This window comes from Erythrolamprus reginae, chromosome 6 (assembly GCF_031021105.1).
Source record: "Erythrolamprus reginae isolate rEryReg1 chromosome 6, rEryReg1.hap1, whole genome shotgun sequence".
Lineage (NCBI taxonomy): Eukaryota > Metazoa > Chordata > Lepidosauria > Squamata > Dipsadidae > Erythrolamprus > Erythrolamprus reginae.
In genome coordinates this window covers 36,876,592-36,903,687 of record NC_091955.1, presented here as the reverse complement: position 1 = coordinate 36,903,687, position 27,096 = coordinate 36,876,592, and the positions used below count along the sequence as shown (strand labels likewise).

At 40.2% G+C, this 27,096-nt stretch overlaps 1 protein-coding gene across 9 annotated transcripts in view; it reads right to left on the bottom strand.

Annotated features, from left to right (window-relative positions):
• NRCAM (neuronal cell adhesion molecule) overlaps positions 1 to 27,096 on the bottom strand; it is a 409,870-nt gene that overhangs the window by 227,147 nt on the left and 155,627 nt on the right. For 6 of the 9 annotated variants that reach the window (XM_070755532.1, XM_070755535.1, XM_070755536.1 and 3 more), the window contains 6 exons: positions 18,553 to 18,723; positions 17,761 to 17,817; positions 12,683 to 12,794; positions 11,376 to 11,560; positions 8,797 to 8,928; positions 342 to 485 (listed from right to left, as the gene is read on the bottom strand). In XM_070755532.1, the coding sequence (XP_070611633.1) occupies positions 342 to 485; positions 8,797 to 8,928; positions 11,376 to 11,560; positions 12,683 to 12,794; positions 17,761 to 17,817; positions 18,553 to 18,723 (801 nt within the window). The remainder of the gene's footprint in view (positions 1 to 341; positions 486 to 8,796; positions 8,929 to 11,375; positions 11,561 to 12,682; positions 12,795 to 17,760; positions 17,818 to 18,552; positions 18,724 to 27,096) is intronic. The other 3 variants (XM_070755537.1, XM_070755538.1, XM_070755539.1) reach the window with 2 other exon arrangements.

The window sequence follows — 27,096 nt, the reverse complement described above, 5'->3', positions numbered from 1 at the left end:
TATGGAGAACTCTGGCTCCCAAAGTTAAGAAGCACCCTTCCTGAGAGTTGGATAGGGGAAACCTTTACCTTTATAGGGTCTTGCCTACTAATCCCCCTAATAAAGACGAATAGGATTGCATTAAGACTTCATTGGAGATGACATTTGATGTTGAGATATCAAATCTGACATTCATTAATTACATTTATATTAATATAGTAATATAACTGTGATGCTAGAAAGACATGTCCAATAAATACTAAAGTTATAAATGAATCAATATTGTAGTAGGTACTGTCTCCTAACGAGTAATAAAGCACCATTATTATTGGATTTTTAATTTTTAAAAAGCACCATCTTACCTAAAATATTTACAAATGCATTTGCTAATAGATATCCATATTCATTAGAGGCATTGCACTGGTATACAGCACTTGATCTTTCTTGCACGTTATTGAAAATAATTGTATCACCATCAACTTTTCTACTGGGATCTTCAGGAGCAACTGTTACAACACACAGGATAAATTCAATTATTCAATATTGAAAAAAAATTATTGAATTGAAATAAAATGAAGATAAGAAATACTGTATATATAATATATATACTGCATACAGTATTTCTCACCTTCCTTCAAATTATTTTCCTTTATATATATTCCACACTTATTCCTTCACTCTGTCATGCACCAACATTATTCTAACTCAGAATTAGTTTAATATCAGTAGTCCAAATCAGGTTATGATAATTAGATCTCAAGCCAGTTGATCATTTGTATCAGGATTAACTCCACTAATATTAACATGAATATTCCTGCAAGCTACCTTTTCACTTTATATATAGGCTCAGTATTTCTAACAATATTTGAGATGCACTTACAACTGGAGATGGAAATTATACTGCAATTTTCTTCATGCAAAGGATACACAACTCAGTTGTGGTTTCTCTTCTCTTCTTGGGGTAATTAAACAGCCCTGGTTTTGCAAAAAAAATGGGCTGTTTTTCACCCATTTTTTCACAAAAATGGATGGGCAAAGGATCTGGGAAGCCTGCAGGGAGCTGCTGGGTGATGGCAAAAGTGTCCCCATGTTTGTGAATGGGGACACTTTTCATCTGGTTTTTCACAAAAATGGGGGTATTTTTGCCTTCCCCTAGTTCCCAGGAGCTCTCTGCAGGATCCCCAGGCCTTTTGACCACCCCATTTTGGTGAAAAAATGAGTGAAAAATTGCCTGCTTTTTGCAAAAAAACGGACCATTTTCGCCAACCCCCAGCACCGAGGAGCTTTCTGCAAGCTTCCCTGACCCTCTGTATAAAAATAGGATGAGGGGGAAGGCCTTTGGGACAGCACAAAATGGCTGCATTTGGTGTATAAGATGCACTGACATTGCCACCCTCTTTAGAGGGGAAAAGGTGTGTCTTATACTCTGAAAAAAATCAGTAATTAGAAAGGGAATTTCATTTCTTCCTCCCCATTTATCTTTCTTACTCTCTGTTCTGTTCTGCTTTCCATCTTGCTTGGGACATCTTCAGTCTTCTTGGAATTCTTTTTAGGAGTGTACAACCAAGTGTAAAATCAATTGTACAATTAAATGATATATGTGTTTTCATTTATGTTAGTTTTAAGGTGGAGAAAAATAAAAAAATATACTAAAAATGTACAATTAAATGTATAATCAGCCATATACTGTACCAATTGAGCATTCCAATGGATAAAAGACATGAATAATCATTTATAAAAATAAATACAGTATTAAAAATCTTGTTAAAGTGTTTCTCCACTATATCAGTTTAGCAATCTAGGGCTTTCTTATCCCTTTCCTTTAATTAATTATTTCACATGAGATACTGGCTATTTCTTTGTGAGGTACAATTTGAAATGTTCTTTTCCAGAGTCCCTGAATCAATGTGCATAGCAGCTTAATGGGAAAGAAAAAATAAACTTCAGAAAGGGTCGAGTGGTAGCCTGGTTTAGAAATATCAAGGAACTTCTATTTCACATTGAAGCACTTGATAGAATTGGTTTTAGATTCAACTTCCTAGCTAATGATCTGACTACTTTGCAGATTCAAAAGGTCTTACTTTGTAAGACAAAATATCCTTCATTTCTTTTTAAATAAATGGTGAATTAATAATTTTCAATTTTAGATTTAATCATTATCTCTCTCTATGTAATCTTAAGAGAATAATGCCCATCATTCTACTTATTTATTTATTTATTTATTTATTATTTATTTATTATTTGGATTTGTATGCCGCCCCTCTCCGAAGACTCGGGGCGGCTCACAACAAGTGAAACAAATCATAAGTAATCCAATTAATTAAAATATTTAAAGATTTTTTAAAAAACCATATACTAACAGACACACACACAAGCATACCATGTATAAATTAAACGTGCCCAGGGGGAGATGTTTCAATTCCCCCATGCCTGACGGCAAAGGTGGGTTTTAAGGAGTTTACGGAAGGCAGGAAGAGTAGGGGCAGTTCTAATCTCCGGGGGGAGTTGGTTCCAGAGAGCCGGTGCCGCCACAGAGAAGGCTCTTCCCCTGGGGCCCGCCAACCGACATTGTTTAGTTGACGGGACCTGGAAAAGGCACACTCTGTGGGACCTAATCGGTTGCTGGGATTCGTGCGGCAGGAGGCGGTCTCGGAGATATTGTGGTCCGATGCCATGAAGGGCTTTAAAGGTCATAACCAACACTTTGAATTGTGACCGGAAATTGATCGGCAGCCAATGCAGACTGCGGAGTGATGGTGAAACATGGGCATACCTAGGTAAGCCCATGACTGCTCTCGCATACTTACATTAATCTATACCATGGAAGCTCTACAAACGTGGGAAATGTTTTGCTCATTCTTAACAAAATTTTGATTACTTGTTCAAAAACTTTTATTATCGCGTTTCCCTGAAATAAGGACTTGTCTGGATAATAAGCCCAATTGGGCTTTTGAGTGCATGCTCTATTTATTTATTTTATTTATTGTTAGAGTTGAAAGGGACCATGAAGTCCAACCCTCTGCCTGAGCAGGAATCCTAAAGCACCCAAGCCAACTGGCAGTCCAATCTCCTCTTGAAAGTGTCCACAGTTGGGGAGTTTACAACCTCCACAGGCAGGTTGTTCCACTGGTTGATCGCTCTGACCGTCAGGAAGTTCTTCCTTACTTCTAGGTTGAATCTCTCCTTGGTTAGCTTCCAGCTGTTGTTCCTCGTCCGGCCCTCTGGTGCTCTGGAGAATAGAGTGGCCCCCTCCTCTCTGTGGCAACCCCTCATATACCTGTATACAGCTATCATGTCCCCTCTTGGTTTCAAGTCCCCTAATCATTTTGGTTGCTCTTTTCTGCACCTTCTCCAGAGTTTCAATGTCTCTTTTGAAGTGTGGTGACCAGAACTGGATGCAGTACTCCAGATGTGGCCTGACGAGGGCGTAGTAAAGTGGTATTAGTACTTCCCTGGTCTTGGAGTGTATCCCCTTGTTGATGCAGCTTAGGATAGTGTTGGCTTTTTTGGCCGCTGCTGCACATTGCTGGCTCATGTTTAGTTGATTATCCTCTGTCCTGGTGCTCCTCGATCTCTCAGCGGCTTTCGATACCATCGACCATGGTATCCTTCTGCGCCGGTTGGAGGGGCTGGGGGTGGGAGGCACTGTTCTTCAGTGGTTCTCCTCCTACCTCTCTGGCCGGTCGCAGTCGGTGTTAGTGGGGGGTCAGAGGTCGGCTCCGAGGTCTCTCCCTTGTGGGGTGCCTCAAGGGTCGGTCCTCTCCCCCTTGCTATTTAACATCTACATGAAACCGCTGGGTGAGATCATCCAAGGACATGGGGTGAGGTATCATCAATATGCCGATGATACCCAGCTTTACATCTCCACCCCATGCCCAGTCAACGAAGCGGTGGAAGTGATGTGCCGGTGCCTGGAGGCTGTTGGGGCCTGGATGGGTGTCAACAGACTCAAACTCAACCCGGATAAGACGGAGTGGCTGTGGGTTTTGCCTCCCAAGGACAATTCCATCTGTCCGTCCATTACCCTGGGGGGGGAATTATTGACCCCCTCAGAGAGGGTCCGCAACTTGGGCGTCCTCCTCAATCCACAGCTCACATTAGAAAACCATCTCTCAGCTGTGGCGAGGGGGGCGTTTGCCCAGGTTCGCCTGGTGCACCAGTTGCGGCCCTATCTGGACCGGGACTCATTGCTCACAGTCACTCATGCCCTCATCACCTCGAGGTTCGACTACTGTAATGCTCTCTACATGGGGCTACCTTTGAAAAGTGTTTGGAAACTTCAGATCGTGCAGAATGCAGCTGCGAGAGCAGTCATGGGCTTACCTAGGTACGCCCATGTTTCACCATCACTCCGTAGTCTGCATTGGCTGCCGATCAATTTCCGGTCACAATTCAAAGTGTTGGTTATGACCTTTAAAGCCCTTCATGGCATCGGACCAGAATATCTCCGAGACCGCCTCCTGCCGCACGAATCCCAGCGACCGATTAGGTCCCACAGAGTGGGCCTTCTCCGGGTCCCGTCAACTAAACAATGCCGGTTGGCGGGTCCCAGGGGAAGAGCCTTCTCTGTGGCGGCGCCGGCTCTCTGGAACCAACTTCCCCCGGAGATTAGAACTGCCCCTACTATTCCTGCCTTCCGAAAACTCCTTAAGACTCACCTTTGCCGTCAGGCATGGGGAAACTAAACATCTCCCCTGGGCATGTTAATTTATACATGGTATGCTTGTTTGTGTGTTTGCTATTACATGGGGTTTTTCTTAAATCGTTAAATATTTTAATTAATTGGATTGTTGTGACTGTTTTTACTTGTTGTGAGCCGCCCCGAGTCTTCGGAGAGGGGCGGCATACAAGTCCAACTAATAAATAAATAAATAAATAAATTATCCACCAAGACTCTGATCTCTTTCGCAGTCACTACTGCTAAGTGGGGTTTCTCCCAGGCTGTATGAGTGTCTAGTTTTTTTTTTACCAAGGTGAAGGACTTTGCTTTTGTCAACGTTGAACATCATGTTGTTAGTGTGGGCCCATAGTGTTAATCTGTCTAGATCTTTCTGTATCTTGAGCCTGTCCTCTAGGGTGTTGGCTACCCCTGCCAGCTTGGTGTCGTCTGCGAATTTGATTAGTCCCCCTTCTACTCCCTCGTCCAGGTCATTGATGAAAATATTGAAGAGTACAGGGCCCAGGACGGAACCCTGTGGTACCCCACTGCCTACCTTCTTCCATGTGGATTTGGAAATGTTGAGGACAACTCGTTGTGTGCGGTTGGACAGCCAACTGTTTATCCATCTGCATGTGTTGTAACCTACCCCATTTTTTTCTAATTTGTGGATTAGGAGGTTGTGGTCAACTTTATCAAAAGCTTTGCTGAAGTCCAAGTATATGAGGTCTACTGCGTTGTGTTGATCCACTGATTTGGTTATGGTGTTGAAAAATGATATGAGGTTGGTTTGGCATGATTTGTTTCTGACAAACCTGTGCTGGCTATTGGATATAATGTTGTTTGTTTCTAGATAGTGGCAAAGTTGTTTTTTAATTATTTTCTCCAGTATTTTTCCAGATATAGAAGTCAGACTGATTGGTCTATAGTTGCCTGGGTCAGTCTTTTTACCTTTTTTGTGGATGGGGACTACGTCAGCTCGTTTCCAGTCTTCCGGAAGGTTTCCAGTGGTCCAGGATTTTTGGTAGATGAGGAGAAGTGGTTCCGCAATGGTGTCTGCCAGTTCTTTTAGGCCTCTGGGGTGAAGTCCATCTGGCCCTGGTGATTTGTACTCGTTGAGCTCCCACAAGTAGTCCCTTATTCTGTTTTTGTCTATGTTGAGTTCGGTCCTGGGGCTGGCTATTTGTTGCAGGCTTGCAGGTTGGTTGGTAGGTGGTTCCATTTTGTGTGAAGACTGATGCAAAGTAGGTGTTGAGCAACTGTGCTTTGTCTCTGTTGTCTGTGATTTCATTACCGTCTTCATTTTTTAATGTAGTGACTGTTTCCTTGATTTTCTTCTTGTTGTTTATGCGGTGGAAGAAACTTTTTTGTTGTCTTTGACTTTCGTTGCAAGGTATTGTTCGTGTTGGGCCTTTCCTGTTTTTATTTTTTGTTTGCAGGTTTTGGCTGTTTGCTGATATTCCGCTTTGGTTATGAGTCCTTCTTTCCATTTTTTGTATTTGGCTTTTTTTTCTTTTATGTTGTCTATGAGTTCTTTGTCTAGCCAAGCTGGTTTCATTTTGATTTTCCTGTTTTTCTTTTTCATGGGGATTATATTGTTTTGGGCATCTATGATACTGTTTTTTAGGGCCTCCCATGCTTCCTGTGTGGTTTTACCCTTTAGAAGTTCCTTCCAGGGCTTTTTTTCCAGGTTTACTCTGAGCTCGTTAAAGTCCGCTTTTCTGAAGTCTGGGACTCTAGTGGTGTTGGGTACAGCAGTTGATGATTGTAATATGTTGAATTTGAGGATGACATGGTCACTCTCACCCAGTGTCCCTTCTTCTTCAATTCCCTATATAATTTCTTCCCTGTTTGTTAATATTAGGTCGTGTTGCAGTCCCTCTGGTTCCTGGTTCCACTTTTTGGGTTAGAAAGTTATCAGCGAGACTGGTGGGAAATCTATTAGACTTTCCACTTGGTGCTGAGTTTGTTTTCCAGTTAATGTCGGGGTAGTTAAAGTCTCCCATTATTGTTCTGCTGTGCTTGTTGCATATTTCTGCTGGCTTGTAAAGAGGTTGTCCATTGTATCTAATTAGTTTGGTGGTCTGTAGTATACTCCAATTGTAGTGTTGCACTTCTTTTCTTTTATACTAACCCATATGGTTTCTAGGGGGTTATCTTCTTTGGATTGGTATAGCTCTGTGGCAGTAGAGTGGTCTTTTATATATAGTGCAACTCCACCTCCTTTCTTATTTGACCTGTTTTTCTTGAAGTGGTTGTAACCCTTTATCTGCGTGTTCCAGTCGTGTGTTTCATCCAACCAGGTTTCTGTAATACCAATTAGATCATATTGGCCCTCGTGCATTAGTAATTCCAGTTCATCCTGTTTGTTCCCTAGGCTTTGTGCATTAGTGTACTTTAAGTGTTTGTGTCTAAATCTGGGTAGACATTTTTTATCCTCTGATTTATTTGTAGGCTTGACTTGTTTCCCTCCCTTATTTTGTTCGTTGTCCAGTCTCTTAGTTTGGTCACCCGCCCCTCTCAGAACTAGTTTAAAGCCCTCCTGATAAGTTGGGCTAGTCGATTACCTAGGAGGTTCTTCCCAGCTCTAGTGAGGTGTAGCCCGTCTCTTGCTAGAAGCTCTTCTTGGAGATATTGTAGGCCGTGGTCGAGGAAGCCAAAGTTCCTTTGGTGACACCATCCCCTTAGCCAGTGGTTTATTTGCGGGATTTTGTGTTATCTGGCCGTGTGTCATTCTCTTGTGGGTAGAATGGAAGAAAAACAACCTGTGCACCTATCATTTTGGCTGTGTTGCCCAAGTGATCGTAGTCTTTCATTATTTGATTCATGTCTTTCCCTGTGTCGTTGGTTCCCACATGGATCACCAGTAGCGGTTAGTAGTCAGTGGGCTTTAATATTTTGGTAATGTTTTGCTTTATATCAGAAATTTTAGCTCCAGTAAGGCAGCACACTTCTCTGGATTGATTGTAAGGTCTGCAGATGGCAGGTTCTGTTCCTCTGAGGATTGAGTCTCCGATTACTAGTACTCTCTTTTTCTTTTTGGTTGGGGTGAGGGGGGGGGGCTTAGCTTTCGTTGTGAAGGTATTTGGTGGTATTGTGTTGTGCTTAGTTCTTGGTGGTTCCTTATTGGACGTTTGCTGGTTTTCTTCTGCCAGGAGTACTGAATACTTGTTGCTTGTAGGCAGTGGGCTTGGGAGGAGGTGGGTTGGAGTTGGTGGAGGTTTGGTGTTTGGTTTCTTTTTTCTTCTTTGGGTGTAGTACGTCCAGCCATTTGCTACCTCGGGGGTGTTGAATCGGCTTTGCTCCTCTGATGTGTTGGCTTTGTTGGAAGTATGTTGGTCTTTCTCATTTTGAATAAGCCCCTCCTCTCTCACAGCGCCTCCTCTCTCTCTTATTTTGGCAGTGGTGCATCCGGCTCATCAAATCTGGCCTGTGGATCTCGGGGGACAGCAGCTCTGATCCGATCCATTGCAGCAATACTGTAGGCACAAACCAACCACACCAATTCCATTTCATGGCTGCACAGACAGACCGCACCGACCACTGCTTTGAGTTCCAGCAACTGTGAGCTGGGGTGGCGCAGCAGGTAGAGTGCTGTACTGCAGGCCACTGAAGCTGACTGTAGATCTGAAGGTCAGCGGTTCAAGTCTCATCACCAGCTCCTTCCGAGGTGGGTAAAATGAGGACCCAGATTGTGGGGGCAATAGCCTAGCTCTGTTAAAAAGTGCTATTGCTAACATGTTGTAAGCCGCCCTGAGTCTAAGGAGAAGGGCGGCATAAAAATCGAATAAATAAATAAATAAATAAATAAACTGTCCCCCTCTCCCCAGTGCCATGTGGATGGTAGGTGCATGTGGGGCTTGGTTTCTCCTTCTGACCTATCTCATCTCTTCACTCAGGAAGCAACATTCCTGGAGGTGGCGGCCTGAGCGGCACTGGCAAAGCAGCTGATTGGCACTCCAGTAATAGTCCCCCTGCCATGGGCTGAGGTTTTGGGGCTTCCTGCACCCCAAAATAAGATCCTCCCAATAATAAGGCCAAGGCCATATTTCGGGGTTCAAAAGAAAGTAAGACCCTGTCTTATTATCGGGGAAACATGGTAACAAAACCACTAATATCAAGCAAGAATTTAACGACATAAAAGTGAAAACAGCCCATACTTTCAACTGGAATTCCATTTGCTAACCAGCTTATGCTGGGTTTAGGATTGCCATTAGTTCTACAAATCAAGGAACCATCTTCTCCAGGAGATAATACAAGGTTTGAAGGTTCTCTTATCCAATAAGGGGCAGCTGAGTTTAAAAAGAAAGAAGCAAAAACATTCAGTAACTCGTTTTTGCAGTGGTAGCAGTATGTTATGTTACATATATTAATATAATTAATGTCAAACTCAAATGTATACAGAACAGAAATGCAACAGAGGGAGTTGAGAAGGGCAGCATAGAAATATAAACCAAGAAACAAATAAATATTTTTTTTAAAAAAAGAATAAATTGTTCGACTAATAATCAAAAGTTTGGTACCACTTTTTCAAACTAGCATTTTATTAAAGGCATAAACATTCATTACCTACAGCTCATTTCAATCATCTTCATCATCATTGTAATTCTGAAAAGATGCATAAATCATCTTTTTATACTAAGTGCTTTTATATTCAATAGTTTATAAACTGTGTGGTAACATCTTTTCCAATTTCTAAAAATCTTATGCAAGAGGCATAGTGAGTTGACAGACTGAAAGATGAGAAAAATAGCTGAAAATAGTCCTTGCTCAACATTCATTAGTTTGGGGACTGTTTGAAGTTAGTGTTCAATGAAGAGATGCATGATCTGGCCAAATTCTGGCCATTGCAGTACTCCAGCAGGCACTGACATTTGGCTACCAGCTGCTACCAACTGCCCCTGCTACCTGGCCTTGCTCCTCACCACAAGTGTGCCTGCCACATTGTGTGCCACTACTGAACCAGCTGGGCCCTCTTTTGTGCCACCTTCTTTCACACCAGTAGAGCTGGGGTTTATCCATATTCTATATACATATATGTATATACCTATTTTTGTATTTTTATGTGTGTGCAGGTTCAAGTCCCAGTGGGTATGGCTAGCTGATGAGGCCAAAATAAGGCCGAAATAGATCTATCCTAGTCTCCCCTTAATTTTCAAATTCAGCAAAAAACATGTGAGATATATATATATATGTATATGTAGATTGTTCTGAGTTCGGGTTTTGCCCCGTGTAATATTTTGCATGTCTATGCGACATTTCGGTGAAATCATTCACCATCATCAGGCTGAAGTTGTAAGCTTCGTGCTGCTGTAAATATAGTTTGTTTGCAACTGCCATTTGCTCCTTATAAATAGTGGTGGGGGTGGAGATTTGGTTTGAATGTAGCAAATAGATTGGGTGGCTATGTTTTAATGATTTGATTGGTAGGTGGAATCACATTTAGTTGAAGGATTGACATGGTGATGATTATCATATGTTTTTTTGTTTAGGGCTGGTTTTCAAATTTCTGGTAGGTGGGACATGTCATCATGTTTAGTCATACAGAGGGGGTGTTTTTCTATCTCTATGGCTTCCATGATTATTCTTTTATATACGTGTTCTGTTTTGGAAAGTAATTTAGTTTTTTCGAAGTCAATTTCATGTTCTGTTTTTTTAATGTGCTGGAAAAGGGAGGAAGTTTTTTCTTCTTTTTTGACTGCATTTTTATGTTCTGCAATGCGTGCGTTTATTCTTCTATTAGTTTGTCCAATGTATGTGGCTGCACATATTTTGCATGGTATTTCATAGATTCCTTGGTTTTCAAGTTGGATTTTGTCTTTTGGGTTTCTTAGGATGTTGGATATTTTCTGGTTAGTGACAAATGAAGTTTTTATATGTTTGTGGAGAATTTTACTAATTTTGTCTGTGGTGCCTTTAATATAAGGGAGGAGGGTGATACCATTATCCTGTTTTTTGTCTTGATTTTTGGGGGATGTCTCTTTTTTGATTACGTTTGTAATTGTTTTTCTTTCGAATCCATTAGAAATTAATACATCTTTGAGTTTGTTCAATTCAGTTTTTAAGTGGTCATGGTCAGTAGGCATTTGGTTCTGGTGATGAGGGTTTTGGCTACTGAGGTGATCTGTGCAGGGTGGTGGTGGGAGTGTGCATTTAAATAACGATTGGTTTGTGTTTTCTTTTGGTAGATGGTGATCCCTTGTTTTTTGTTATTCAAAGTTTTGTGTAGCAAATTTCTGATCCTGCTCTTGAAGAATTCCTGATAATCACATTAAAGATCTACCCAGAAATGCAGCAATTTAGAGACCAGAAACAGCATACAATTGTGATATTTCTATCATTCCTGGTGCACTCTCCTTGTTGCACTGACATTTGGTAGTTTATTACAAATTTTACAAATCGTTTTATTTTCTTTTAACATTTATTTCCTGTCATTGGTTTTATTATTTACTATTTTGCACACTATAGCTGAATACAATAGTCCATCAGATTCAAATATATTACATTTTACATATTTTAAGGTCTTCCTTCTCGTATTTACTATGAATTATGAAAAAGAATTCTAAGACACTAAGAAAATAAAAAGTTGCTATGAAGTTCCAATTGATCATATGTAACTTGGCCACTTTTATTTTGATTAAAAGATGTATTTCTGATCAGGCATGAATGTGAATTCAAAAATGTTTACAGAATATACATATTAACTTTTAAATGCTTAACAAGACAACAGTAATTTTACCTTTAACATTGACCGTAATAACATGATAAGCAGAACCCAAATGATTTGTTGCCATACATTTGTATTTTCCTGAATCAGCTGAGGAAACATCTATAATTTTGAGAGTTTTATGAAAATTGTCAAAGAAAGTCCTGTTGACAGGAAGGTCACCACCCCCTTTGCTCCAGCGAATTAATGGTGTAGGTCTAATAGAAGAAAATAGCATTAAGAACAGTTGAGATTACAATGTTTAAACAATGTACATTTTGGAGTTTTTAACAAATAAACTAATTTAATAATGGTTTTAAATCCAAATAATCATTTATCTATGTTTTGTAAAAAGTACTAAATACTTATTATACAGTATTTAAATTTTATTGGCTGTATTGCCTATATACTGTTGTGAATACTCCGTGCCCACCTTAGGTCATGTCAAATTCTGAGGATGATGAATCAGGCCCTTCTGGATACCCTGGGCCAGAAGGGTTGCCAGCTGATGCAGAGAATGAGAGTGACCTGAGTGAACCAGAGGAACCACTAGAGGGGGCTGACATGACAATGGGGGAGTGGTCCTAGTCAGAGGATGAGGACATTAGAAGAGATAGCCAGTGGATAGACCCTTGCTATAGGAGGTTGCTGAGAAGGCGAGAGGAGTTGCATAGTAAACGGTATTAGCTTACAGCCTTAGCCTCTTTGGGGTGTGATGTCAATTCCAGACAGTATAAAGGCAAAGGATTTTGTATAATTGGGTGTGGGGTTTCAATGTCGTTCATGGAAGAGGTTGTAGAATGGAGGTGTGCTTGAACAAGGCTTCAAAACCATGATTTCTGCCTTAATAAAAGACATCGTCTGCTGGAGGATTTTTGCTTGGGATCTCATATACTTAAATGATAAATGGACTTGTTATCTAAGGAATTTCAATCAGGCCGAGTTTGGTGCCTTTCCCAGACTGTGTTGATGCTTAGCTCTGGAGAGAGAAATTACTCCCTTTTCATGCCATTCACGTCTGCTTGTCGCTGTGTGTGATTTTCTAAATAAAGAGTTTGATTTTACCATGAGATAAATCTCTTTTGATTCGGTGCGTTCACTCCAAGGGCCACGCACAGAGCATATACTATGAGTTATCTTAATTAGACAAGGCTGAAAGGCAGTATTGTCACTTGCTATAATATGATAAAGTTTAATAAATATAATGATATGTGGGATTGAGATGCTGCCAGTGGAAGGATCAGATAAAAGATAGCATAGTCCACAGATGTATAGTAGGTATCCACAGCTATATAATGGTATCGTTATTCTTATTTTCCCTGATTAAAATGACAACTCACAATCCTTCTGCAATACATTCCAGCATGAGAGTATTTCCTCTTAGTTCAATTTTGCTACTTGCATTTCCAGCAGGTGTTAGAAGAGTTGGCTGTCTTTCTGAATAAAATCTGACTAAAAAAAAAGAAATAAAATTATATATCATTTAAATGGAAGCAAAATCTACACTAAAACTAATTTTTGTATCCAGTGCAATGCATGCATACCCTATTTTTCGGTGTGTAAGACGCACCGGTGTATAACCTAGATTTTAGAGGAGGAAAACAAGGAAAAAAGTATTCTGACCCAAATGGTGTAGTATTATATTGTTTAATAAAATACCAGTGTAGCAGAATACTTTTTACAACCATGTATACTTTTTAAAACCATGTATACTTTTTACAAATTTCAAACTTGAGAGCCTCAAGACTTGTGGACTTCAACTCCCAGAATTCCTCCACCAGTCATGCTACTTAGGAATTGCAGTTGAAGTCCACAAGCCTTAAACTTGCCAGGTTTGAAGACCCTTGCCCTCCTAACCCCTAACTCAGGGTCTTCAAACCTGGCAAGATTAAGGCTCAGAGATGAAAATCAGGACAAACATCGGCTCACAGAGTTTAGGAATTTATTTGCTCTCCACCTTGTATCCAATGTCTTTGGATAGAGTCTAGAGTCTTTACCTACCTTGTCTTCCCTTTGAGGAGGAGCAGCACCAGGAATGTCATGTCCACACCCCAGGCCCCTACCAAATCTTTTGAAATGAAAAGCCAGACCAATGGGGTTGACAAGCAAGAGACATTAATGACCACATTCTTCCTAGGGCTGCCTTTTTGACTGCTAAAGAACGAGTTCTTATGACTATGGAACTGGAAAAGCTGCTTACCTGCACAATGGAAATGTTGAAAAACAAATTAACTGACTACAAGAAGTCTCCAAGGCGGGAGGGAGTACTGTAGTTAACACATCAACTACACACACACACACACACACACACACACACACACACACACACACATACACACACACAAATCCCACCTGCTCTGTCTGCAAGAGCTCAGCGCCCTAAAATATTGAGCACTGTTGGTGCAAGCTATCGCAAAGCTTTGTCTCCCCGGCCCCTGCCATAGCCACTCCCCCAAGCCAAATCCGCCACCCAATAACATGATGCTCGCGTTTCTAGGGCCCACACGCAAAGGTGTCAGGGAGCCGATGTGGATTACGGCCGTGCAGGATTCAAGGGAAGAAGAAAGAAAAGAAAAAGAAAGGAAAGGGGGCAGAAGGTTTCCCGTCCCTCCTAAATCCTTTCAATATCTCTTTCTCAGCATAGCGGGTCTACGTGAGACTTGCTGGGAAATAAGCAGCTCAGCTTGTGTAACGTGATTTGGCAAACTCTCAGTGAGGCAACGCGCTCCAACGCAACCCACATTTGCTTTGACTTCAAGAAAGCAGTCACATTCCTGCCTTTTGAAGCCTGCCTCGTAAAATGAAGAGGGAGGGAGGCTTCGAAAGCCTCTATCCCTCTTCATTTATTCTCCTTCCTTTCTTATTTTTTCTCAGAACCGAATGGGTTGTGAGCCAGTCTTGGCTTCTTTGCTTTGGATCCACCCCGACGCTGGGTGAAAATGACAGCGGACGGCAAGGAACAGGAGCCGGGGAGGAAAGGGGCCAGATGTTGAGATCTCTGGGCTACCTCCTGCTGTTGCTTCTTCCCTCCTTCTCTGCCCGGCTTCTCTTTCTTGCAAAGGGGTACATTGCGGCGAATAGGCCCTGAAGGGGCAGAGCCGTCATCCGCACCGGCCTCATGTTGTTGGGAGGCAGGCTTTCAGAGGAGAGCACACCAGTTTCAGAATTCAAGAGCTTCCCTCCCTTTGAAGCCAAAAAGGGTGGTGGTCAGCAGTGGCAGCCTTTCTCAGCCGGAAATCCCAGGGTACACCGAACGTTGCATTGGGTGAGGGGACTTGGGCAGTGGTCAGCAGCTGTGGCAGCAGCCTTTCTTGGCTGGAGGCCAGCGGCTCGCTGCTGACCATCGCCCAAGTCCCCCCACCCAATGCAGCATTCCGTGTAGCCTGGGATTTCCAGATGAGAAAGGCTGCCGCTGCTGACCGCTGCCCTTTTCTGCTTCGTGGGAAGCTCGTGAATTCCGAAGCTGGCACCCTCTCTTCCAAAAGGCTGAAAAGCGGTTTGGGCAAGCGAGCTGTGGCAGGGTCTGGGAGAGGCGGCAGCTGCTGACTACCACCCTTTTCGGCTTCGCAGGGAGGGAAGCTCATAAATTCTGAAACTGGAGCCCTCTCCTCTGAACAGCCCGCCCATCCCTGGGGCCGAGCCGCTAGCCTTCAACCAAAAAAGGCTGCTGCCGCTGTTGCCACTGACCACCACCCAACTCCCCCCACTTTTTGTGTCAAAAAGGTGCGTCATACACCGAAAAATACAAAAAATTCTGTTAATTATATAAAAAATAAGTGTTTTACCTAGTGTTCTATGATTTGTTTGGTTACCTAATCATTTTGGCAAGAGACAATTTTGACAGAGATAAAGGCTTTGCTTTGTATATCAAAACCTTGCTTTTCCTATCATTTTTTAAAACTGCAAATCTGATCATAGATTGCAAAAGCAACTTTTCCTTGGAAAAATTATTATTTAACTCTAGTATAAAAACTCTTAGGATAAATAAAACACAATAATAAAAATACTAGGCATGGAGTTATAATGATGGGTAAACTTTTCCATGGAAATTTTTTTATTTTGAAATATATATTAATTTTGTTATACAATTTAATTTAATTATCTTCCATTCTCAGACTGCAGTGCACTACATTCCCAGACTGCATTCCATAAGCAAAGGGGCAATGAAGCATGAAATATTTGGTTGAGAGGAAAACAGTAAGAAGGGGGCTCCTGACTAGCCATTTCCAGAGTATATCTATATTGAGGCAAGTATTTTCTTAGTTCGGCATGATTTCTGTCTATAAGTAAGCAATAAAGGAAACTATACAGAAATAACTTCATATGCATTTCTTAGTTCCTAGAGGCTTGGCAGTTCCACAACTTCTTTTAAGAAAATAGTAGAACTGTAATTTGATATAATTTTATCCTTTAGGGATTTCTAACATGTATTCCTTAAATAGCCATGGGCAATGGCAACTGAAAAGGAAACAAATTGCACTTGAAGGTAAGTAAATGGAGCCTATTATATCAGAAATACATGCATACATACATGCATGCATACATACATACATACATACTGTTGTGAGTGAGCCTAAATCAACTTTGATAATGTCAGATGATGAGGAAGATGAAGCAGGCTCCTCTACATACACTAGGCCTATGGCCTTGCCAGCAGATGCAGAGGGTGAAGAGGAGATAGAAGAGGGTGAAATTGGAGTACAAAGAGAAGAGGCAGATGTTTCAATGCAGGGTATTTCTGAGTCTGAAGGAGGATGTTCGAGGCAATGAACCATTGTTAGATCCTAGATTTAGAAGAGTTCAAAGCAAATATGAGAAATTGTACAGGAAAAGGAAGTCATCTGTACTGTTTGACTCTAGAGTTGCTGATTTGTCACAAGGGGTTTAAAAGAGTGGGAGTCTGGGTAATTGGTTGTGGAGTTCCAACTATTCATCATGGTGGTTAGTCCCTGGATTCTCCAACGGATCTCAGAAATCTCGGCTTTCTGCTCTGAAAGATTCTTTGCCTGAAATGCTATGACTTTTAGTAAGCTGCCAGTGCTAAATGAGGTATTGAGGTCTTATCTAGCTGGGACTGCAATGATTTAGCCTTTGTGCGACTTCTGGAGCAATTACTCACAGGCCTCAGATTGGAATGCCATACTGCAGAGACCCAACAAAGCTGCCTTGGGATGAAATGATGTGTTTTATTTTAAAATATGCTGTGAATAAAGTTTGTTAAATAAGTGGTGTGAGCATTTCCAGTCTGAGTATGCCCGGCATAGAACACATACATACTTACTTACATACATACATGTATGTGTGTAATATACAGTGGCACCTCTACTTACGAACTTAATTCATTCCGTGACCAGGTTCTTAAGTAGAAAAGTTTGTAAGAAGAAGCAATTTTTCCCATAGGAATCAATGCAAAGGAAATAATGTGTGTGATTGGGGAAGCCACAGGGAGGGTGGAGGCCCCGTTTCCTCCCAGGACACTCCTAGAGAGGCCCCATGGAGGCTTCTCCCTGCCTTTTCCGGTTACAGTTTTGGAGGCTTTGGTTTGTAAGTGGAAAATGGTTCTTGAGAAGAGGCAAAAAAATCTTGAAAACCCGGTTCTTATCTAGAAAAGTTCATAAGTAGAGGCATTCTTAGGTAGAGGTACCACTGTATCTATATATTTGCATCAATCCTATGATCTAAATATATATTATACCTTTATAAGCATAATTTAATAAATATATTAAAAAGCTGGTAATATAATAGACATATTATAGGCTGGTTTGTCTTTTTATTCATTGCTTTTTTAAAACAAAAGTGGATATTTATAGAAAGAAAAATAATCATAATGAGAACCAGAGCTTTCCACCTTCATAAAGGACTGAAATCAATAAATAAAATGTCACATTAGAACATTTGAAATATGTAGCAAATATATTAACCTTAATGCAAATTATTAAGTAGTTTAACAATACATTTAAGTATCAAACAGAAAAAATAGTTTTTCATTGCTTTTTAACAAATTAATTATTTAGAATAAATAATTGTATGCCGCCCCGAGTCTTCGGAGAGGGGCGGTATACAAATCTAATAAATTATTATTACCTATTGTTATTGTTGCTATTATTATTATTATTAGTAGTAGTAGTAGTGTAGTAGTAGTAGTATGCACTAATGTAGTTCTAGGAATAATGAATCATCAGAAAATAAAAAATGAAAAGAAATATTGTTAGGTCGATTCTTGGGTCAAAATGAAACAGGCTCTTCATGCAAATATTTTGCTGTTATTTCCTAATGATCTAAACTTAATAATATTATGTAATTTACTTAACATATCTCCAGTTCTAATGAGATCTACATTAATGTAATATAAGCCATGAATTAATATTAAGTGACTAAATTCTATATGAATGGAATAATGTTCATTTCTAAAACTCACCACCATAAAAATCAGAGTCACTCATATTAGCAGTTAATGTTTCATTCAATGAATTCACTGAAACAAATAGAATATCATGAAGAATTCAGCCAACAAAAATTAACCCTGTTATCACTAAACCAATACTTTTACCCTCAAGCACAAAGGAATTTGGAACATAATCAGTGACCCCTCTTAGTGTCCAACATGTATGGATATAATTTGATTTCTCATGCTCAAGATAGGAAATAGTCCTCTTCTTGCTGAGGAGCATGTTTGATTCCTTCAGAGTTAGTTCCCCTACACTAGAAATTCCCAAATATTGAGGTAAATTCATCTGCTTCATCCAAGAAAGTTTCTCAAAGACATCAGGGTTGTAAATTGACACAAATATGAAATAAAAGTATTTAATCTTTCCAGGCTACAGCTGTTCTTCAGATCTACAATTTGTTTTTGTTTTTTTGTTTTTTTGATGTGATTATCACACAAAATTTCACTTGCAAGTAGGATCTGAATTGGCATCATACCTAAAAACTTATTAAACTGTATTCAAATGAAACTTGAAATTTTGCTAAGCAGTTACTTAATCCTACTAATGTCAAAAGTACTGAAACTATTTAAGAATAGCAACATATACTGTTATAGTTGTAATAAAAATATATTGCAAATTATTTCGACTCCTTTCTAAATAATTCATTTCAGTATGTTACAAGAAGGCACAATTTTGCAAGAAAATGTTTTCTATTATACCAATATAAATTATATTTTGGCTAAATGTAATGTCTACAAACCAATTTAGAAATTCATACCTACCTGGTTCAACTTTTAGTGAAATAGGTTGCTTCTGTTGAATAGTTTGAGTGTGGTTAAATCTTGCATAACATATATAATCTTCACGGCTATCTTCTTGTATTATATTAGAAAAATAAAGATCTCCATTTAGACTTTGTGAAACTCTATTATTTTGAGGCAGCTTTTGAAATGCTGTAAAAATAAGAAGCGAAACATCTAGAGTTCCAGCTCACAGTATAGAATTATTTTAAGCATATGTGTAAATTACCAACATTTTCTTCTGGCAAGACATTTCTATTCTATAGCCTTAATGAATCTAGTTCAGCTTGAAGGGATTTTTACCTTTAAGAGGCGTTTTTCTTAACTACCGTGTATACGACCTACTAATGTATAAGACGCACCTAGATTTTAGAGGAGGAAAACAAGGAAAAAAGGATTCTGAACCAAATGGTGTAGTATTATATCGTTAAATAAAATACCAGTGTAGCAGAATACTTTTTACAACCATGTATACTTTTTAAAGCCATGTACACTTTTTACAAACTTCAAACTTGACAGCTTCAAGACTTGTGGACTTCAATTCCCAGAATTCCTCCACCAGTCATGCTAGCTCAGAAATGGGAGTTGAAGTCCACAAGCCTTAAACTTGCCAGGCTTGAAGCCCCTTGTACTCCTAACCTCTAACTCAGATGTCTTCAAACTTGTCAGCTTTAAGACTTGTGGACTTCAACTCCCAGAATTCCTCCATCAGTCATGCTAGCTCAGAAATGGGAGTTGAAGTCCACAAGCCTTGAACTTGCCAGGTTTGAAGATCCTTGCACTCCTAACCTCTAACTTGGGGGGTCTTCCAACTTGCAGCTTTAAAACTTGTGGACTTCAACTCCCAGAATTCCTCCATCAGTCATGCCAGACTTGGCTCTCCTCCTGGTTCTCTCTCCTCCCCACGGTTCAAATTCACACACCCTCCTGCTCTAGCTGGACTTAGAGCTGGCATCGCTCTACAACTGCATGACAGCTCCAAGCTCTGAAGACATAGCAGCCCTGAGTGGGAAGTCAAGCCTAGCTGAGGAAAATCTGATGAAGTTTATGCACCTGGGATTGGCTGTAGTGTGAGTTCTTTTCTTTTAAAGAGAGAGAGAGAGAGAGAGAGAGAGAGAGAGAGAAAATGGGGCCGGCAAATAACCAGCTTCTTTAGAGAAAGAAATTTGTATCTCCCATCAATTGCAGTGTAATTCTGTCTTTCTTTCTGTCTTTCTGTCTTTACATTGCAATTAATGAGAGATACACATTTCTTTCTCTAGAGAAGCTTGTTATTCGCCCATTCCCTTTTCTCTCTCTCTCTCTCTTTAAAAGAAAAAAACCAGGTGGAAAGCTAGCCATCCCCATCTGAACTCACACCCCAGCCGATATCTTCCTCAGAGCTTCCTTACATTGCAAGTAGAGCAATGGAAAAAACCCTGCAAAGATTTAGGGCTTGAAAAACATTCTTCTTTGCAGAGAGTAACAGTGAAAGAGCTGAAAGAAACTTAATCAGAGCAAGGTAGAGTAATGAAACAAACCCTGCAAAGACTTAGGGCTTGAAAACATTCTTCACAAAGAGTAACAATGAAAGAGCTTGGGTACATTAATAGCACCTGGTTAGGGCTGGAAATAAATATCTGGAGCAAGTAAATGAAAAAAACCCCTACAAAGACAGGATTTGGAATACATTCTTGGCAGAGATTAACAATGAAGGAGCTTGCAAGTGGTAAGAGCTGGGAACATTGTTAGCACCTGGTTAGGGCTAGAAAGAAACTTACTCAGAGTAAGTTAGAGTAATGAAACAAACCCTGCAAAGACTTAGGACTTGGAAAACATTCTTCACAGAGAGAAACAATGAAAGAGGCTGCAAGGTAAGAGCTGGGAAGATCATTAGCAGCTAGTTAGGGCTAGGGAAAAAGCTACATTCAGTGTATAAGATGCACTCTAATTATCAGCCTATTTGGGGGAGGAAAAAGGTGCATCTAATACACCGAAAAATACGGTAATATATTCCACAACAACGCCTATCACTATGGCAGTTTCAGAACTATGTTCCAGTTCATACTATGGTTTGTGTAACTCAGGGGTGTCAAACTCAAGGCCTGCGGGGCTACCCTGGAAACAGAAAAGGATCAGCCTGCAGTGCTTCTGACAGCGAAAACATTTGCAGGAGGCCATCCCTACCAAAAACAAAGATTGGGAGCCCGTTTTTGCTGGCAGAGTGCTCAGGCTGCCATAGGCGCAGAAATGAGTGACATCAGGCTGGCTACATCCATCTTGTCCCATATGGGAGATGTACTTCATTTGTTTCAGGATTTTTATGTTTTCAAAATTGAAAATATAATTATAATATTTAAAGTGGGTCAGAATGTTAAAAAGAAGTAATGCATTCTAATAAAGAATAATTAATTCCAATAAAATGACTTTATTAGGCCATGTTCAGCAGCAGATATCATAAAAGATATCTAACTGTAGATAATCTATGAAAACATTCTTCATTAATCACATTACAGTCATTATTATTAATTAGCCAAAAATAAATATATGAAATGTATTTAAAACAGTGTAAGCAAACATTTCTTGAAAATCTATTATCTAAGCATCATTGCTAAGAAAAGAAACACTAATTTTTTAGTAATTGAGGGTGAAGGTTCATTGAAGGTGTCAGGTGTGCTTCCATTCAAAGTCCAGGAAAGAAAACCCCCAACTCCATTTGATAGAGATGAGTACATTTACTAGACAAGAAATGATAGCAACAAAAGGAAAGCAAGTTCTGAAGCAAAAGGTATGCAAGATGCATATACAAAGGAACCCAAAAACCTCCTGAGTAACCCCCAGGATCATCCATCCAATCCCAATGTCCCAAGGTGGGTGCCCTGGCCATTCGGTCTTCCACATCTGGGCTACCGAAGCCGTTGACCTTGAGTAGACTGTAAACAAATCCATGATGCCTAGCTGTACCAGGCAGACAGTGATGAGAACATTCCTCTCTAGTAATATTTGAAACTTCAAACAGGACTTTCACCAGTGCACTTCCCCCCCTCCAAATACCAAATGGCATCTCCCTTCCCCCTCCTTACTATGACAGCCGAGGCAAGCAGGTCAAGAAGCAAACCAGAGGTTACACTCTGAACCAACCAAACCTATGAGTTCGTTTCCACATATTTCATTACTAGACTAGGTAACACCTTCAACAGAGTTTAGGGGGGTGTCAGTGTTCTTCTGTTTATAAGGGCTTCATGTGGTCAGTAGGTCTTGTGATGAGTGAAGTGTTGTCTGTCAAATGTGGGCCTTGTAATGAGTCTTGTGACGAGTGTTCTGTGATGAGTATTGTAATGGTGAGGTTACATCAAATGAGAGTTATTGGGAGATGAAGTATTGGTTGGTGGTGACTTGCGTGGGTGGGGTTTTTTTTAGTACTTGGACAAATCAATATAAGAATTTTAAAGAGAAGACAGTTTTAAATATTAATTATACCATAAACCATATTCCGAAATAGTTCAAATGTTAGGCATTTAATGATACAAAAAAAAAGGAAAATACAAAATTGTTTTCTATAACCAACAGAGCAGTGGTTTTCAACCTTGGGTTCGGGACCCCTTTGGGGGGTCGAATGACCATTTCACAGGGGTCGCCTAAGACCATGGGAAAAGACATATTTCCAATGGTGTTAGCAACTAAAGCTTCTATTCTGGCATCTCGGAACATATTTTTACAATCCAACCAATCAGGCATTTACAGGGGGGGGGGTGTCCCTCTGATCTCTTGCCAATCAGCTTAAAGATCTGTTGGAAGAATTGGCGCTAAACTTATAGTTGGGGGTCACCACAAGATGAGGAACTGTATTAAGGGGTCGCAGCATTAGAAAGGTTGAGAACCACTGTCCTAGAGGATAGGCAACACCCTAGAGGATAGGCTCAAAATACAGAAAGTCCTAGATAGATTAAAGCTGTGGACCTAAACTAACAAAATGATGTTCAACGTCAAGAAGAGTAAAGTCCTTCACCTAGGTAAAAAAAACACTAGACACGCATACAATCTGGGAGGAACCCTACTTAGCAGTAGTGACTGTGAAAGGGATCTCTGTGAAAGCAATGTGCTGCAGCGGCTAAAAAGGCCAACACAATCCTAAACTGTATTAACAGGGGGATACACTCCAAGACCAGAGAGGTATTAATAACACTCTATAACGCCCTGGTCAGACCACATTTGGAGTACTGCATTCAGTTCTGGTCACCACACTTCAAAAGAGACATAGAAACTCTGGAGAAGGTGCAGAAAAGAGCAGCCAAAATGATTAGGAGACTAGAAACCAAGACTTATGAAGAGAGATTGCTGGAACTGGGCATGGATAGCCTAGAGAAAAGAAGGGCCAGGGGGGGACATGATAGCGGTCTACAGGTACTTGAGGGGTTGTCACAGAGAGGAGGGGGTCACGCTGTTTTCCAGGGTACCAGAGGGCCAGACAAGGAACAACGGTTGGAAGCTGACCAAGGAGAGATTCAACTAGAAATAAGGAAGAACTTCCTGACGGTCAGAGCGATCAACTAGTGGAACAGCCTACCAGCGGAGGTTGTGAACTCCCCAACTTTGGACATTTTCAAAAGGAGATTGGACTGTCGTTTTGCTGGGGTGCTGTAGCATTTCCTGCTTAAGCAGGGGGTTGGACTTGATGACCTGCTAGATCCCTTTCAACTCTAATAAATAAATAAATAAATAAATAAATGTAAAACTTAAGTTTTGTAAATCTACATATTAAAAATTGATAAAGTCCAATAAGCCTATTGATTTACTACAATTTGCCACAATCCAAAATTTGCTACAATCCAAAAAAAGATTACTCTGGCGTAAAAATAAAACAGGCCATGTTGCAAACTTTAAAAACAGCTATAAAAATTTATGTCACCAAATAATCAAGAAGAAAACCTCCTACGTACAAAATCAACTTGTGTCTTCCATAACTTTGTAAACAATAAACTCAAAGACTCTAGATCCATCCCACCCCTTAAAGGACCTAATGATAAAGAGTATAACAATGAAACAATTAAAGCCAACCTCTTTAACACCTTCTTCAGCTCTGTCTTTGTTAACAGCAATGGCTCATGCCCAGCATTTCCTAGTCGCAACTCAACTAACTTCAATGATCTAACACAAATTGAATTTACAAAGGAAAGTGTTAAAAAATCATTACACAACCTAAAACCTTCCCTTTCTATCGGACCAGACTGACTATGTGCATACTTATTTAAAAAGCTCTCCTCAACCATGGCTGAACCCCTAAGCATAATTTTCAAAATATCTTGTACAACTAGCTCCCTACCTAAACTATGGTCTCTAGCCACAGTCATCCCTATCTTCAAAAAAGGTGATCCAAGCAACCTTGAAACTACAGACCAATCTCCCTGACTTGTGTCACTTGCAAAGTCATGGAATCCATAATAAACCAATCCATTACACTTCATCTTGAAACTAATAACTTACTTTCCAACAAACAATTCGGTTTCAGGAAAAAATTATCCTGCAACCTACAACTCTTACACTGTAAAACCATATGGACTACCCAACTTGATCAGGGTAGATCAATAGATGTAATCTATATAGATTTTAGCAAAGCCGTTGACTCAGTAGTTCATGACAAACTTCGTCTGAAACTAAAATCCTATGGCATCTCTGGATCTCTGCATGATTGGATTTCAGCATTCCTGTCCAACAGACAAGTGATCAAAATAGGTAATGCCATATCTAATCCTGCTCCAGTTAACAGTGGTGTCCCACAAGGCAGTGTTTTAGGACCTACTCTCTTTATACTCTATATAAACGATCTCTGTGACAACATGACAAGCAATTGTGTTCTCTTTGCTGATGATGTTAAACTATTTAATACTAATGACAATACTTCTACCCTTCAAAAGGACCTTGATCATGTAGCTGAACGGTCTACCAACTGGCAACTTCTATTATCTACCAACAAATGCTCTGTCCTACACATTGGTAAAAAGAATCTGAATACTAAATACATACTTGGTAAAACTGAACTAAAAGCAGACCCTCACCCAGTCAAAGACCTTGGAGTACTCATTTCCAATGACCTAGGTGCTAGAGCCCACTGAAACAGCATTGCCAAAAAGGCTTTAAGAATTGTAAACCTAATCTTATGTAGCTTCTTCTCTAGAAACACTGATTTATTAACCAGAGCAGACCTATTCTAGAATATATTTCACCTGTGTGGAATCCACACTGCATATCAGATATTAATACAATCGAAGGAGTCCAGAAATACTTCACAAGAAGAGTCCTTCACTCCTCCTCACGTAACAAATTACCCTACTCCTCCAGACTTCAAATACTAAATCTAGAAAATTTACAACTACGCCGTCTCCGAACTGATTTAACTGTTGTTCATAAAATCATACATCATAATGTACTCCCTGTCAGTGACTACTTCACCTTTAACAACAACAACACAAGAGCACGTAATAAATACAAACTGAATGTAAATCACTCCAAATTGACTGCAGAAAATACGATTTCGGCAATAGAGTGGTCACCACCTGGAACTCATTATCTGACCTCCAAGCCCAAAATCTTCAACCTTACATTTATCTACAATTGACCTCTCCCCTTTTCTAAGAGGTCTGTAAGGGGCGTGCATAAATGCACTTATGTGCCTAATGTCCCTGTCGTACTGTCTATTACTATGTTCTACTTATGTTATGTTATGTCATGTTATGTTATGTTAATATGTACTATAATACTATACTTGTTTGACAAATAAATAAATAGATAAATAAAAATAGAATAAAAACATTTACAACTCTCTTTTAGTGCAGTCAATCAAAATTGATTAATTCTATCATTGTTTTAACAGCTTGAATAAAGGCTCGATGATTGGTAAGGAACATTTGTAATAATTGTGAAATTCTGCTTATTGTACTGGGAAAATAGAGATAAAATACCACATCATAATCATTATGACAAATTTAAACTTGCATTGTGACACGAGCTGCCTCCTATAAAGGTGTTATAATTTTAACGTAGACCTGTTAATTATATTAGTTAGAAAAACACTATAAATGTATTAAAATAGGAAACAGAAATCTGGGAAAATCACAATTGCATCTATCATGAAAACAGTGGTTTTGTTAATTAACTTTGTAAGTAACAAAGAGAAGCATTGTAACATTTCATAATATCGAAGTACCAGTATCATGCGTGTTATTATTTCACAAATGGTGCACATATGTGATACCATGACATCTGAAGCAAGTATAAAAATGATATATTAACATGACAATATTATTGAATACATGTCAATATTTGTCTCCTCCATCTGAGAAAAGGACAATTTAGGAAGGATTAGAATTACTGTGAAATAATGCCTCCCGTTCAGAAGTCTTGACAGTAGAGTGCCAAGAGATGGATACTATAGACAAAACATTACTGTTAAATGTAGGAGGACCAGGTGAGGGTTCTCATCATACCAATGTCCAGTCTCAGATCATCCACCATGACTTATACTTTTTCTGACTCATGGCCAGGCCTGAATCCTATCCAGAGGTGGGTTCCAAATTTATTTGCTACCATTCTGTGGTCGTGGCTTAATTTTGTGGGTGTGGCTTAATTTTGTGGGAGTGGTTTGATGGTCATGTGACCAGGTGGGAGTGGCTTGATGGTCATGTGACTGGGAGTGATTTACTACTATGGTTCAAATGTAAACCTCCCAATGCAACTGAAAGAAGAGTGTCAAGAAAAAAAACAAGTTTGTGCCTTTTTCATTAAGGACATTGACAAGGTCTCAAGATTTCATGATAAAAAGAAAGTCCTACAAAACTTTGATACTTCCAGAGAAGAAAATAGGCATTGATTGCTTACTTGAACGCCTTTTCTCGTACGATGAGCGGGTACAGCAGTCACGTGGATTGCTCGCTGTCTAATCCGTCGGGGACCGAGCCTTGCCTTTAAAAAGCCTGCTGGATCCGCCCTTTCCCTAGAATTCACGAATCTATAGACTTAGGCTAGATTGTGGTGTCCGGGTCCATACCCTCGCAGGTCTAAGTCACGCCGGATAATAGCCAAGCGGTGACGTGGAACTACTCCAGATCTGGATGGAGAGAGGCGCCCTGCTGCACCATATCCTCCAAAACGGGGAGTCACCAGGGGTCCTGGACGGACAGATGTTGCAAATCCGTGAACCAGGGCCGACGTGGCCAGAGAGGGGCTATTACCTGGGCCTTCTCGAGGATGATCTTGTGGATCACATCTGGGAGAATTGGAATTGGAGGGAAGGCATACAGCAGACCTCAAGGCCAAGGGATTCTGAGTGTGAGATGGGAACCTGGAGAAGAATCGAGGGAGTTGAGCATTGGCCTCGGTCGCAAATAGGTCTAGCGATGGGAGACCAAACTGAAGCAGATTTGCTGAAACAGAGCCGGATGAAGGCTCCACTCTTCTGGATCTAGAGTCGATCGGGAGAGCCAGTCCGCCTGTACATTGAGGACTCCCGATATGTGGTCGGCTTTTAACGATTGAAGATGCCTTTCCGCC